Source organism: Salvelinus fontinalis, chromosome 4, assembly GCF_029448725.1.
Source record: "Salvelinus fontinalis isolate EN_2023a chromosome 4, ASM2944872v1, whole genome shotgun sequence".
NCBI classification, from domain to species: Eukaryota; Metazoa; Chordata; class Actinopteri; order Salmoniformes; family Salmonidae; genus Salvelinus; species Salvelinus fontinalis.
In genome coordinates, this window is record NC_074668.1 from 48,685,519 (window position 1) to 48,701,888 (window position 16,370).

The following is a 16,370-nucleotide window of genomic DNA, read 5'->3' on the forward strand; positions in this document are numbered from 1 at the left end:
ACAACCCACACAAGTGGCTCGGGTAGTGCAGTTCATCCAGGATGGCACATCAATGCGAGCTGTGGCAAGAAGGTTTGCTGTGTCTGTCAGCGTAGTGTCCAGAGCATGGAGGCGCTACCAGGAGACAGGCCAGTACATTAGGAGACGTGGAGGAGGCCGTAGGAGGGCAACAACCCAGCAGCAGGACCGCTACCTCCGCCTTTGTGCAAGGAGGAGCACTGCCAGAGCCCTGCAAAATGACCTCCAACAGGCCACAAATGTGCATGTGTTGGTGCTTTGGTGCATATGTTCCTAAACAGGGACCAGTTGCACTCTGAAGCGATTGATGTTGATGGGATTTGGAGGATGATGGAGGCAACGGGGAAAGAGCTTCAGATCCAAAAAGTCCCTTCCTCCAGGTGGCTGATGAGATATGTTGGCACGACTGGCATATTGCATCTCCATCCCAAAGCCCTTGCTTGGAAGTATACTTCGCCAGACTGCCAAGAACCTTGCCCTCATCCAGGCCAAGGTGGAGAGACCTTAAGTCTTGTTGACCTCTGCACCAGACAGGATGCTCTTGCCAGCATACTTGGGGTCCAACATGTACTCTGCGGCGTTTATGGGCTTCAGACAGAAGTCTTCACGCTTTTTGATGTATTTCAGAAATGCAGTTTCCTCTGCTTGGAGCAACAGTGAAGTGGGCAGGGCAATACGGAATTCTTCTCTTACATCTCCAAGCAGAATCTGAACATCAGACAGGATGGCATTGTCTCCCTCAATCCATGCAATGGCTACTGCTATAGGTTTCAGGAGTTTCAGGCTGCTTACCACTCTCTCCTAAAATACATCATCCAGGATGATCCTCTTGATGGGGCTGTCCATATCGGCAGACTGTGATATGGCCATTTCTTGGAGAGACTCCTTCCCCTCCAGGAGACTGTCAAACATGATGACAATACCACCCCAACGGGTGTTGCTGGGCAGCTTCAATGTGGTGCTCCTATTCTTCTCACTAACTTGATGACCCTTCACATACCTAACCATTTCCTTGGCTCTCCTGTAGAGTGTATCCATTGTTTTCAGTGCCATGATGTCATTGAGGAGCAGATTCAATGCATGAGCAGCACAGGCAATGGGTGTGATGTGAGGATAGGACTCCTCCACTTTAGACCAAGCAGCCTTCATGTTCGCAGCATTGTCTGTCACAAGTGCAAATACCTTCTGTGGTCCAAGGTCTTGATGACTGCCTTCAGCTCATCTGCAATGTAGATACTGGTGTGTCTGTTGTCCCTTGTGTCTGTGCTCTTGTAGAATACTGGTTGAGGGGTGGAGATGTAGTTAATTATTCCTTGCCAACAAACATTCGACCACCCATCAGAGAGGATTGCAATACAGTCTTTTTTCTCTATGATTTGCTTGACCTTCACTTGATCTCTGTTGAACTCTGCATCCAGCAAATAAATGGTGTATGTCTGGTTGGAGGGGTATATGCTGGGCATAGAACATTCAGAAATCTCTTCCAATACACATTGCCTGTGAGCATCAGAGGTGAACCAGTTGCATACACAGCTCGAGCAAGACATTCATCAGCATTTCTCTGACTATGTTCCTCCATTGATTCAAAAAACCCTTCTCATTCCAGGAGGACCATGAGCTGTTGCTATCGATAAGGTGTCTGACTCATAATTTTCACCGCAAATAGAAGTAGAGGTACTTTTTCAGAGGTTGCTTGTTGTGAGTGCTGAGGGAACTTTATGCACTTGGCCAGATGATTCTGCCTCTTTGTTGCATTCTTATCATTTTATTTGGCAGTATTTCCAAATGTACAAAGCTTTTCATTCTACATTAGCTGCAGTGAAATGTCTCCACACATCAGATAGCGCCCGTGGCATTTTCCTGTAAAGATTTGAAAAAAAATAGTAAAAAAACAACAAATACAATTCCATGTACAGATAAATAGTTAAGCAGTTAGATTAAACAACTCCTTTGTAAAATAAACATTTTAAAATGAAACATGTATGGAAACAGGTGAATTAACACTCCTCAGTTAGCAGGCTCACGCAAGCTAAAACCCACATGGTAGCATAAACTAACTAGCAGAAATTGTTAACAAGATAAAAATGATTTAAACACGCTTTGCTGTAGGCTATGATTTACTAGTTAACAAAACAATCATGGATTTAACAATAAAAAAATATTTTACCTTTATTTAACTAGGTAAGTCAGTTAAGAACAAATTCTTAATTTCAATGATGGCCTAGGAACAGTGGGTTAACAGCCTTGTTCAGGGGCAGAACGACAGATTTGTACCTTGTCAGCTTGGGGTTCAATCTTACAACCTTTCGGTTACTAGTCCAATGCTCTAACCACTATGTCATATAAAATATATTCACCCCACCCAGTATTGTAATCGAAACTTACCAGAAATCATGTAGTCCTTGCCTCAGACAATGTAGTAGTGTGGGCTCAATAGCATCTCATTAGTGTGCAAGATCTTGAAAATCAGCTGTATTTGTGATGGAAGAGTGCACTGCACATGTGATAGAAGAATGCACTGTGCATGCAGAGGGTTGCAATTTCATTGAATTGGGGATAGTATAACCAAAATATTCCACAAGACCTAGAACTGCCTTATGTGTATCCCACAAAAAAAGGTTCACTCTTATAAGCTAACTTTTTTGATGAATTTAAGCAAAATTACCCAAATTCCCGGGCTAAACTTCTTATGGAAAATTACTGGAAAATTTCCGACCCTTTGCAACCCTAGTACAGACTCAAACTAATTTCAGGATTTATAATAGCAATGTGAAGTCACTGCTTTTATATGGCTCTGAGTGCTGGAGGGTAGTTAGTGGGATGAGCAGTGTTGATGCCTTCCACAATGGTTGCCTCCGCAAGATCTCCAACATCTTCCGGCCAAACAAGATCTCTAACGAGAACCTGTATAGGAGGACGGGCTGTAAGAACATTGTCCTGGAAATAAATATATGCAGGTTGTGTTCGCTTGGTCATGTGCTGAGGATGCTGCCAGAAAGGATCACCAAAAATGCCCTCAGATGGATACCAACTGGAAAGTGCAAGTGACGTAGGCAAAAAACAACATGGTGACGGACAGTGGTGGCTGAGCTGGAAGAGATGGGTCTTTCATGAGACAGGGCACAAATTGTGGCCAAAGACAGACACCTGTGGCAGAAGATTGTTACAGCCTTATGCCCCACCCGGGACGAAGAGGACTAAGTAAAGTAAGTATGCATAATGCAAAGTCACTAATAAACCTCTTGTAACAGGCAATTTAGAAAATTACAAAACGTGTTGTTCGGATCCTGATATGTGGGAGTTGTGGGATAACAACCGTAAAATACCATGACATGTTAATGTCATAATTCCACTGTGCCTCAGCCCTGCCTGTAAATTCAAAAACATCATCTCGTTCGGGAAAAAGGCACCTTCACATTATTTTTCTATGCTACTATTTGGTTTGCAACAGTTGGGAGTTGTATAAACACTTCTATCTGCCTCTACGATCTGTGCAACAATGTATCATTGTACAAATGTGATCTCTACCTAGCCCAAGAAGGAACATGAAACTAATAATTCAACATGGAATACGTAAACACTCAGAATTCCATGAATTCATTAACCAGCGCATGTGCGGCCTATGTATGCCTATTGGATATTTATTAAAACATTATTTATTGAAGTTCTTGTCAATCATCCTCATTGAATCTCTGCTAGCAAGCTACATGCCAATGATTTGCTTAGCATAACAAAGTCGAATTAATCGAATGATTAGAATTAACGACTGGGTCAAAACATGAGAAAATAACTCATGACCAGCCAGCTTGGGTAGCAAGCAAAAGTTATCAGATGCAGGCCTGGAGGCAAGGGAAATAATGGCTTGAGATGCCATCGGTCCAAGAGCTCACTCAAGTGTTATTGGCAGCCCCTAACATGGAGAACAGAAAGCACTGGAGTGCCATTTTAGCTTGCAATGATGTGAATGGGAGGTCCCATTCTCCGCCAAAGAGGCAAGCACTGGCTGTCACCAACCAGTGCCAGAATCATGAACAGTTAATCCACTCTTGTGCCATCAACGGAAACATCACTATAAAACATCACCAACTAGCTTGGTTAGTTCGGACTCGGCAACAATAATAGTTGTTGCCCATGTAGGCCTATTGGATATTTATTAAATCATTGTTTATTGAAGTTCTTGTCAATCATCCTCATTGAATCTCTGCTAGCTAGCTACATGCCAATGATTTGTTTAGCATAACAACATCGAAAATTAATAGAATGATTAGCATTAACAACTAGGTCAAAACATGAGAAAATAACTAATGACAAGCTCGCTTGGGAAGCAACTTCAAAATACAAAAACAAATTGCATGTCATTTCTATTTTTATAAATATGTTGGCAACCGTTTAATAAAAGCAATAAGGCCCCTCGAACCCTGGGATAATCATGTGACAACTCCATCCTAAGGGCTGTTCCCGGCCCTCGGCGAAGCCCTTAGTTGGAAGTTAGCACACGATAATCACAGATAACTTAATACAAAAAGTAAGAGCGTCGATCAGAAAACCAGTCAGTATCTGGTGTGAACACCATTTGCCTCATGCAGTGTGACACATCTCCTTCACATAGAGTTGATCAGGCTGTTGATTATGGCCTGTGGAATGTTGTCCCACTCCTCTTCAATGACTGTTTGAAGTTGCTGGATATTGGTGGGAACTTGAACACACTGTCGTACACGTCGATCCAGAGCATGCCAAACATGATCAATGGGTGACATGTCTGGTGAGTATGCAGGCCATAGAAGAACTGGGACATTTTCAGAGTCCAGGAATTGTGTAAAGATCCTTGCGACATGGGGCCGTGTATTGAAACAGGAGGTGATGGCGGCGGATAAATGGCACGACATGGGCCACGGGATCTCGTCACTGAATCTCTGTGCATTCAAATTGCCATCTATAAAATGCAATTGTGTTCGTTGACCGTAGTTTATTCCTGCCCATACCATAACCCCACGGCCACCATGGGGCACTCTGTTAACAATGTTGACATCAGCAAACCGCTTGCACACATGACGCCGTCCGCCTTACACACTGTCTGCCATCTGCCCGGTACAGTTGATACCGGGATTCCTCCGTGAAGAGCACACTTCTCCAGTGGGCCAGTGGCCATCTAAGGTGATCATTTGCCCACTGAAGTCAGTTATGACGCCGAACTGTAGTCAGTTCAAGACCCTGCTGAGGACGCCGAGCACGCAGATTAAATTCTTTGGTTGTGCAAATCCAGTTTCATCAGCTGTCCAGGTGGCTGATCAGGTGATACCGCAGTTGAAGAAGCCTGGACTGGCGTGGTTACACGTAGACTGTGGCCGTGAGGCCGGTTGGACGTACTGCCAAATTCTCTAAAATTACATTGAGGCGGCTTATGGTAGAGAAATGTACATTCAATTCTCTGACCCATCTCAAATAGAGCATTGAAACTGCTTGTTGTCAGAGAGGAAGAAGTGATCTTTCATCTTTGTTGTTCTGAGTGGCAGGGGGAGGAGCTTTGTGTGTAGGGGAGAGGTTGGTGTGTGTGTGTTTAAACGGGAGGGTACACAGTCATAGCAGAAGGAGCGAAGGAGACAAGACCATAAAGACATGAGAACAAGTGGACATAAAAACTCATAAAAAAAAGAAAAATAGAACAGCAGATTCTTGCGATATTGGCGTTTGAAATATCGTGCTAAAACATAAATTAGAATTTATCAAAATAATTTGATATCACATCCAGCCCTACTGGTCAGGTATAAACACTTTCTACTGAGCAGCTGATCTTCAGCCTCTCTCTCTGTTCCCTCTTTCCCCAGTCCTCTCTCTGTTCTCCCTCTCTGCCCTCTCTCGCTTGCTCTGTTCCCTCTTTCCTCTCGCCATTCTCTATATCTCTATTCTCTCCCTCTCTAGAAGAACAAAGAATGTTCTGCAGCAAATAAAAAAGTATTCAGACCTTCACTTTTTCCACATTTTGTTACATTACAGCCTTATTCTAAAATGTATTAAATAAATCAAATTCCTTAATCTACACACAATACCCCATAATGATAGTGAAAACAGGTTGAGATTTTTTTGAAAATGTATTAAAAATAATAAACAAAAACATTTCAAACCATTTGCTATGACACTCGAAAATGAACTCAGGTGCATCCTGTGTCCATTGATCATCTTCTTTGTGATGTTTCTACAACTTCATTGTCCATCTATGGTAAATTCAATTGATTGGACATGATTTGGAAAGAAACACACATGTCTATATAATGTCCCACAAAAAATGTCTGCAGCATTACAAGTCCCCAAGAACACAGTGCCCTGCATTATTATTAAATGGAAGAAGTTTGGAACGACCAATATTCTTCCTAGAGCTGGCCGCCTGGCCGAAATGATTAATCTGGGGAGAAGGGCCTTGGTTAGGGAGGTGACCAAGGACCCGATGGTCACTCCGACAAAGCTCCAGCGTTCCTCTGTGGAGATGGGTGAACCTTCCAGAAGAACAACCATCTCTGCATCACTCCACCAATCAGGCCTTTATGGTAGAGTGGCCAGACGGAAGCCACACCTCAGTGATAGGCACATGACACCCCGCTTGGAGTTTGCCAAAAGACACCTAAAGGAGTCTCAGACCATGAGAAACAAGATTCTATTGTCTGATGAAACCAAGATGGAACTATTTGGCCTGAATGCCAAGAGCCACATCTGGAAGAAACCTGGCACCATCCCTACGGTGAAGCATGATGATGGTAGCATCATGCTGTGGGGATGTTTTCAGCGGCAGGGACTAGGAGACTAGTCAGGATTGAGGGAAAGATGAACGGAGTAAAGTACAGAGAGATCCTTGATGAAAACCTGCTCCAGAGCACTCAGGACCTCGGACAGGGGGCGAAGGTTCACCTTCCAACAGGACAACGACCCGAAGCACACAGCCAAGACAACGCAGGAGTGGCTTCTGGACAAGTCTCTGAATGTCCTTGAGTGGCCCAGCCAGAGCCCGGACTTGAACATCTCTGGAGAGACATGAAAATATATGTGCAGCGACGCTCCCCATCCAACCTGCCAGAGCTAACGTAACAAATTGTGGAAAAAGTGAAGGGGTCTGAATACTTTCCGAATGCACCGTATATGACATGATAGGGACCCACCAACACATCCACTACTGAAGAGTCCTGAGAACATTGTAATGGTCTAACGGACAATAAAAACGATTGGCATAATAAAGCTTTTGCCACCAATATGGAGGGTAGTTAGCCAAACTCTGTACAGTGTCTATGGCTCTAGTTGAAATTAGGCCGCACGCTAGATACAACAACGTGCTGGTCCATGATTGGTCCTCCTTTGGTCTCACCTGTGACACCAGAGCATCTCATAATAAAATGTGTTCTGTGATTGGCTAACATTGTAGTCTCAGGTTGAGTGACAGTGGCCTGTGAGCTCGTACCTGTGACACCAGAGTGTCTCGTGTCCGGGGAAGGACTGGATGAGGTCAGTACACAGCTCCATCTCCTGGTGGAAGAGCTGGGGCACGGCCGCCACCGAGGACTGGTCCTCTGGGGTGGCGGGAGAGGGGCAGGGGGCTGCTGCTGTGGCCTCTCCGTTAGCCTGGTGGGGGGGGTGGCCTGGCTGGGGGTCCGGGCTGGGACTGCGAGGGCTGGAGCTGCCGAGGCTAGGCCAAGGGGCATGGTGGTGGTGCATGGACTGGCTGAGCTCCCTGACCAGGGCCTTGAGCAGGAACTGGCGGTAGTGAAAGCCACTGTGGTCCGACACGTGCATGGAGACCCACTCACGCATGGAGGACAGCTCATCATGGAGGACCTGGGAAAAGAGGAGGAGAGGTGACCTCATTCAAGCAAGGTTTTCCATTCAAAGGTGTTTGCCCTATGCTAACCAACATATGATTAAAGAGGACATTGAATTGCAAGTGTACATGTTCAGACAAACAGCAATTTTTAACAATAAAACAATGTATGTTATGGTTGGCATTATACTTGTGCACACTAGCAATTCCAAAAGAGAGAGGGGAATTATTTGGCTTCTTACAAAGACATGATTTGACCAATCAAACGCTATCAGGACAGACATTACAAGAACCTAACCCAAATGAGTGATCAGAAAGTAGGCTTATCCTATCATAACAGGAAGTGTCTATTAAAGGATCATTGCTACAGTCTACTCTGTCACAGTCTATATCCCTGGTCCTAATAAACAGTAGCGTCTCTCCATATCCTAGGAGTGCCTAGAATGGCTTAAAAATTAGGAACGGATCAACTGAGCCACAACACTCCATCCACCTTTAAATCCCTAGGCCTCTTATTTTAGGATCAGGCCTTAGGAATTTGCTGCATTAATGCCTGCACTGTCCCCAGATCAGTTAAATGGACTAGAAAGTTCCTGTACTCCTCAACATACAGTGACAGGCCAGAGATATGAGGCAGCGAGGGCTGGAGACACACAGACCCTGGTCATACTGTATAAGCCATGCTAGCTGCATGAAACATTCATAGCTAGTTGCCTGCTAGACTAGCACACACATATGTTTTCTGTCAATGTTACATTGAAAGAGCTGTCAATGTTTTGACAGAGACCATGAACATACAATTAAGAGGCAGAGCGAGAGAGAAAGGCAGAGCGAGAGAGAGGCAGAAACAGAGACAGGCAGAGTGAGAGAGAGGCAGAGACAGAGAGATAAGCAGAGAGAGAGGCAGAGAGATGCAGAGAGAGGCAGAAAGAGAGAGAGAGAGGCGCAGAGCGGGAGAGGCAGAAAGAGACAGAGCGGGAGAGGCAGAGAGAGAGGCAGAGAGAGAGAGGCAGAGCGAGAGAGAGGCAGAGAGAGGCAGAGCGAGAGAGAGGCAGAGAGAGAGGCAGAGAGAGAGAGAGGCAGAGAGAAAGACAGAGAGAGAAAGCGAGAGAGAGGCAGAGCCAGAGAGAGGCAGAGCGAGAGAGAGGCAGAGCGAGAGAGAGGCAGAGCGAGAGAGAGACAGAGCGGGAGAGGCAGAGAGAGAGGCAGAGAGAGAGAGAGAGACAAAAAGAGAGAGAGAGGCAGAGAGAGAGACAGAGCGGAAGAGGCAGAGAGAGAGAGAGAGAGGCAGAGAGGCAGAGAGAGGCAGAGAGAGAGAGGCAGAGGCAGAGCAAGAGAGAGAAAGAAGCAGAGAGAGAGGCAGAGAGAGAGAGAGAGGCAGCGAGATAGTCAGAGAGAGAGGCAGAGAGAGAGAGGCAGAGAAAGAGAGAGAGGGAGATGGAGAGAGGCAGAGGGAGAGGCAGAGAGAGGCAGAGGGAGAGAGAGGCAGAGAGAGAGAGAGAGAGAGGGACAGAGAGAGAGAGGCAGCGAGAGAGGCAGAGAGAGAGGAAGAGAGCGGAAGAGGCAGAGAGAGAGAGAGAGAGAGATAGAGAGAAGCAGAGAGAGGCAGAGAGAGGCAGAGAGAGGCAGAGAGAGGCAGAGAGAGGCAGAGAGAGGCAGAGAGAAGCAGAGAGAAGCAGATAGAGCAAGCGGCAGAGAGAGAGTCAGAGCGAGAGAGAGAGGCAGAGCAAGAGAAAGAGGCAGAGCGAGAAACAGAGCGAGAGAGAGGCAGAGCAAGACAAAGTCAGAGCGAGAGAAAGGCAGAGCGAGAGAAAGGCAGAGGCAGACCCGAGAGGCAGAGCAAGAGAAAGGCAGAGCGAGAGAAAGGCAGAGGCAGATCCAAGAGGCAGAGCGAGAGAGAGCGAGGCAGAGCGAGAGAGAGAGAGCGAGGCAGAGAGAGAGAGGCAGAGCGAGAGAGAGAGGCAGAGCGAGAGAGAGAGAGGCAGAGCGAGAGAGAGAGAGGCAGAGGGAGAGAGAGAGGAAGAGAGGCAGAGAGAGAGGCAAAGCAGAGAGAGAGGCAAAGGCAGATAGAGACAGAGAGTCAGAGAGAGAGAGAGAGAGAGATGCAGAGAGAGAGGCAGAGAGAGAAAGCGAGAGAGAGGCAGAGAGAGAAAGCAAGAGAGAGGCAGAGCCAGAGAGAGGCAGAGAGAGAGAGAGACAGAGCGGGAGAGAGACAGAGCGGGAGAGAGAGCGAGAGAGAGCAAGAAGAGCATTCTATGCCATTAAAAGGAACATCAAAATCGAAATTCCAATTAGAATCTGGCTCAAAATGTTCCAATCAGTTATAGAACCAATTGCTCTATATGGCAGTGAAGTATGGGGTCCACTCTCTAGTAATGAATTCACCAAATGGGACAAACATCCAATTTAAATACTGCATGCAGAGTTTTGAAAGACTGTATTGCAAGTGCAAAGAAAAACTCAAAATAACGCATGTAGAGCAGAATTGGGCCAATACCCCCTCCTCATTCGAATAGAAAAAAGAGCCATCAAATTTTACAACCATCTAAAAACAAGTGACCCCAAAACTTTCCATCACACAGCTCTACAATGTCAAGAGATGAAACAATAGAAGAGTCCCCTCAGCCAGCTGGTTCTGAGGCTCAGCTCACCAACCCAAACCAACCCCATAGAGCCTCAGGACAGCACTCAGAAAATCTGGCCCAACCAAATCATAACAAAACAAAAATTAAAATATATCACCTATTGGAAAGACACCACAAAATATCTAAGTAAACTTCAATGCTATTTGGCTCTAACAGACAGTACATGGTGGCAGACTATCTGACCACTGTGACTGATAGAAAACTGAGGAAAACATTGACTAGGTACAGACTCAGTGAGCACAGTCTGGCTATAGAGACCGGTCGTCACAGACAAACCTGGCTGCCCAGAGAGGACAGGCTGTGCTCACTCTGCTCCAGGGGAGAGGTAGAGACTGAGCTGCATTTCCTATTACAATGTGACAAATACTCAGACCTAAGAGAATATTTCTTTCCCAAAATTATATTTCAATACAAAGAATTACAAACTATAAAAGATGAAGAAAAAATAAAATATTTATTGGGTGAAAAGCCAAAATGTGCAGTTTTGGCAGCCAAATATGTGTCCTCCTGCCACAACCTGAGGGACAGCCAGTGAAAAGTGAAAAGTAACGTCAATAATATTTCCCATCTTGTTTTGTTTTGTCTTTCATACCATGTAATGTGTCTTCTCAGTCATGTTGACACTGGTCTACTACCATTGCTTTAATGTATTGTTGTTGTAACGGCTGTCCTCCTCCTCATTTGAGGAGGAGTAAGAAATGTCGGACCAAAGCGCAGCGTGGTAAGTGTTCATGATAAATATTTAATGGAACAAACTTAACACTGAAATACAAAACACCCACAAAACACAATAGAAAACAACCTCCCTAAATATGGTTCCCAATCAGAGACAACGACAAACACCTGCCTCTGATTGAGAACCATATCAGGCCAAGCGAAAAACCCAACATAGAAAAACAAACATAGATAACCCACCCAACTCATGCCCTGACCATACTAAAACAAAGAAAATACAAAAGAACTAAGGTCAGAACGTGACAGTTGTTCTCATTAATATTGTTGTTGTAGTTGTTGTTAATGGTAATCCCATGTCCACTACTACTATTATTATTGCTGTTGGACCCACCATTTATTTATATATAAATATATATATTTTTTTGTATATAAATATATATATTTTTATTTTTATATATGTATACTTTGACAATGTAAGTAATAATGAACTTGCCATGTCAATAAAGTCAATTGAATAGAATTGAGAGAGAGCGAGAGAGAGCAAGAGGCAGAGAGTGCGAGGGGCAGAGAAAGAGAGAGTGAGAGGCAGAGCGAAAGAGGCAGAGAAAGAGAGGCAGAAAGAGAGAGAGAGGCAGGAAGAAACAGAGAGGCAGAGAGAGAGAGGCAGAGAAAGAGAGAGGCAGAGAAAGAGAGAGGCAGAGAGAGAGAGGCAGAGAGAGTAAGAGAGAGAAAGAGAGAGAGAGTCAGAGAGAGAGAAAGGCAGAGAGAGAGAAAGGCAGAGCGAGAGAGAGGCAGAGCAAGAGAGAGGCAGAGAGAGAGGGAGAGAGAAAGGCAGAGAGAGAGAGAGGCAGAGAGAGAGAAACCCAGACTTCCTGAAAGAAATTGATGATGTTGATATTGTAGTACTACAGGAAACATGGTGCAGAGGTGATGTTTCCACTGGCTGTCCACTAGGTTATAGGGAGATAATCCTACCATCCACTAAATTAAAAGGAATCAAACAGGGTAGAGACTCAGGGGGAATGTTAATATGGTATAAATCTGAACTAATTAATTCAATCGAATTGATCAAAACAGGAGAATTCTTTATCTGGTTAAAAATCAACAAGGAGGCTATCTTGACAGATAAAAACGTCTTCCTCTGTGCCACATACATTCCCCCCTCAGAGTCACCCTACTTCAATGAAGAGAGCTTCTCCATTCTAGAGGGGGGGATTAGTCACTTTCGGGCCCAAGGCAACGTACTGGTCTGTGGAGACCTGAATGCTAGAACAGCAGAAGAACAAGACACTATTAACAGTCATGGGGATAAACACCTACCAGGAAGCAATAACCTTTCCCTCCCCACATACCCCCACAGAAACAACTATGACAAAGTGAAAAACAAAAACGGAGTACAGCTCCTGAGGCTCTGTCGAACACTGGGTCTCTACACAGTCAATGGCAGGCTGAGAGGAGACTCTTTTGGTAGGTACACCTACAGCTCATCCCTTGGCAGCAGCACTGTAGACTACTTCCTCACCGACCTCAAAGGCAGAGAGAGGGAGAGGCAGAGAGAGAGGGAGAGCGAGAAAGGCAGAGAGAGAGGCAGAGAGAGAGAGGCAGAGAGAAAGGGATAGAGATAGGCATAGAGGGAGAGAGAGAAAGGCAGAGAGAGGCAGAGCGAGAGAGAGGCAGAGAGAGAGGGAGGCAGAGAGAAAGAGAGAGGCGAGAGAGAGAGAGAGAGAGACAGAGAGAGAGATATGCAGAGAGAAAGGGATAGAGATAGGCAGAGGGAGAGAAAGGCAGAGCGAGAGAGAGGCAGAGCGAGAGAGAGGCAGAGAGAGAGAGAGGCAGAGAGAGAGGGAGAGAGAAAGGCAGAGATAGAGGGAGAGAGAAAGGCAGAGAGAGAGAGGCAGAGAGAAAGGCAGAGAGAGAGAGAGGCAGAGAGAGAGAAAGGCAGAGAGAGATGCAGAGCGGTGCAGAGAGAGGCAGAGTGAGAGAGATGCAGAGACAGAAAGGCAGAGAGAGAGGCAGAGAGAAAGAAAGAGCGGCAGAGAGAGAGAGAGTGAGGCAGAGAGAGAGAGGCAGAGAGAGAGAGGCAGAGAGAGAGGGCAGAGAGAGGGCGCGGCAGAGAGAAAGAGAGAGGCGAGAGAGAGCGACAGAGAGAGAGAGATATGCAGAGAGAAAGGGATAGAGATAGGCATAGAGGGAGAGAGAGAAAGGCAGAGCGAGAGAGAGGCAGAGCGAGAGAGAGGCAGAGAGAGAGGGAGAGAGAAAGGCAGAGAGAGAGGCAGAGAGAGAAAGAGAGAGAAGCAGAGTGATGCAGAGAGAGCGGCAGAGAGAGAAAGAGAGAGAAAGGCAGAGAGAGAGAGAGGCAGAGAGAGAGAGTAGAAGCCAAATTGGATTTATACCAAAACATCGCACGACCGATCATATTTACTTGAGTAAAAGCCAAATTGGATTTATACCAAAACATCGCACGACCGATCATATTTACACCCTACACACCCTGATAGGTAAACATGTCCACCAAAATAATACCAAAATATACGCTTGCTTTATCGACTTCCAAAAAGCATTTGATTCTATTTGGCACACAGGACTGTTCTACAAAGTTATTGAAAGTGGTGTAGGGGGTAAAACATATGACATAATTAAATCAATGTATACTGGCAATACGTGCAGCATTAAAATTGGCAAGAAAAGAACAGAATTCTTTAACCAGGGGCGGGGCCTTCGTCAGGGTTGTAATCTGAGCCCTGCACTCTTCAATATTTACATCAACGAATTGGCCACTATTCTAGATAAATCCTCAGCCCCTGGTGTTAGTCTCCATAATTCAGAGGTTAAATGCCTACTCTTCGCAGATGACCTATGCCTGTTGTCACCCACAGCACATGGCCTACAGCAGAGCCTGGATCTGCTAGAGCAGTACTGCCAGACCTGGGCCCTGGCAGTAAACCCCAAAAAGACTAAAATAATGATTTTCCAGAGAAGATCCAGATCTCAGGGAATTAGACCAAAGTTCTCAATTGGTACAAAATATATAGAGTACTGCACACACTACAATTACTTAGGTTTAAAAATAAGCTCAACTGGACACCTTAATGAGGCAGTGAATGAACTGAGAGAGAAAGCACGCAGGGCATTCTACGCAATTAAAAAGCAAATTCAAATTGAAATACCTATTAAAATTTGGCTAAAACTAATTGAATATGTCATTGAACCAATTGCACTTTATGGCAGCGAGGTGTGGGGTCCACTTGCAAAACAAGATTTCATCAAATGGGACAAACATCCCATTGAAACCCTGCATGCAGAGTTCTGTAAGATTCTCCTACATGTCCAGAGGAAAACTACAAACAATGCATGCAGGGCAGAATTAGGCAAATATCCACTAATAATAAAAACTCAAAAAAGAGCAATTAAGTTTTGGAAACATCTAAAATACAGTGACCCCCTCTCATATCACTACCAAGCCCTGCAATACCAAGAGCTGAGCAAAGAAAAGAGTCCCCTCATCCAGCTGGTCCTGGGGCTGAGTTCACTAACCTGTTCTACTAACACACTGAAGCCTCAGGACCAGAACATCCAATCAATCAGAATAAACCAAATTACAACACAGTCAAAACAAAACTACATTGCTTATTGGGAAACACAAGCACAAGCACAGAGCAAAATGCAGTGCTATCTGGCCCTAAATCGACAGTACACCGTGGCTAACTATTTGACTATGGTTACTGATCAAAACCTTAGAAAAACCTTGACAAAGTACAGGCTCAGTGAGCACAGCCTTGCCATTGAGAAGGGTAGACACAGGAAAACCTGGCTCCCTGTAGAGGAAAGGCTGTGCAACCACTGCACAACAGCAGAACCTGAGACGGAGCTGCATTTCCTGACAAAATGTCAAAAATATAAAACAATTAGAGAGTGTCATTTCCCCAAATTTGAAACTCTTATTCAAGGTTTCAAAGACCTCTCTGATGAGGATAGGCTACCCGTCCTGTTGGGGGAGGACGCAGAGAGCTGTGGGTTCGCAGCGCACTACATTGCTGCCTGCCATAAGTTGAGGGACAGTGTCTGACAGACCAATCAACCTGCACATGTCCTCTACTGTATGTTTATTGTTATTGTTGAATGTAAGGTTATTTTGACACTTAGTTATTGTTGTTACTGTTGTCCCGTTGACCATTTTGATTCTCATTTTTATATTGTAAATAAGCTTTGGCAATATGTACATTGTTACGTCATGCCAATAAAGCAAATTGAATTGAATTGAAAGGCAGAGAGAGTTGCAGAGCGGTGCAGAGAGAGGCAGAGTGAGAGAGACGCAGAGACAGAAAGGCAGAGAGAGAGAGAAAGAGAGCGGCAGAGAGAGAGAGGCATAGAGGGAGAGAGAGAGAGGCAAAGGCAGAGTGAGAGAGGGAGAGAGAAAGGCAGCGAGAGAGGGAGAGAGAAAGGCAGAGAGAGAGAGGCAGAGAGAGACAGAGCGGCAGAGAGAAAGGGAGAGAAAGAGAGAGAAGCAGAGTGATGCAGAGAGAGAGGCAGAGAGAGAGAGGCAGAGAGAGACAGAGCGGCAGAGAGAAAGGCAGAGAGAGAGAGAGGCAGAGAGAGAAAGGCAGAGAGAGAGAGGCAGAGAGAGAGAAAGAGAGAGAAGCAGAGCGATGCAGAGAGAGAGAGGCATAGAGAGAGAGCGGCAGAGAGAAATGCAGAGAGAGAAAGGCAGAGAGAGAGGCAGAGAGCGATAGAGGCAGAGAGCGAGAGGGCAGATAAAGAGGCAGAGAAAGAGAGAGGCATAGAGAGAGAGGCAGAGAGAGAGAGAGAGAGAGGCAGATAAAGAGAGAGGCAGAGAGGGAAACAGAGAGAGAGAGAGAGAGAGAGAGCAAGGCAGAGAGAGACAGAGAGAGGCAGAGAGAGAGAGAGGGTTAGAGAGAGAGGAATAGAGGGAGAGAGAGAAAGGCAGAGAGAGGAATAGAGGGAGAGAGAGAAAGGCAGAGAGAGAAATAGAAGGAGAGAGAGAAAGGCAGAGAGAGAGAAAGAGAGAGAGGCAGAGTGAGAGAGAGGCAGAGAGAGAGAGAGAGGCAGAGAGAGGGAGAGAGAGGCAGAGAGAGGGAGAGAAAGGCAGAGAGAGAGAGGCAGAGCGAAGCAGAGAGAGGCAGAGCGATGCAGAGAGAGAAGCAGAGAGAGAGAGAGGCAGAGAGAAAAGGCAGAGAGAGAGAGAGGCAGAGAGAGAGAGGCAGAGAGAAAGG

General features: G+C 45.6%; 1 protein-coding gene across 2 annotated transcripts in view; it reads right to left on the reverse strand.

The window, feature by feature from the left end:
- LOC129853915 (protein prenyltransferase alpha subunit repeat-containing protein 1-like) overlaps positions 1 to 16,370 on the reverse strand; it is a 77,607-nt gene that overhangs the window by 12,728 nt on the left and 48,509 nt on the right. The window contains exons 6-7 of one of the 2 annotated variants that reach the window (XM_055920431.1): positions 7,589 to 7,836; positions 7,463 to 7,549 (exon numbers count right to left, since the gene is read on the reverse strand). In XM_055920431.1, the coding sequence (XP_055776406.1) occupies positions 7,463 to 7,549; positions 7,589 to 7,836 (335 nt within the window). Of the gene's footprint in view, positions 1 to 7,462; positions 7,837 to 16,370 lie in introns of both variants that reach the window. The other variant, XM_055920430.1, reaches the window with a different exon arrangement.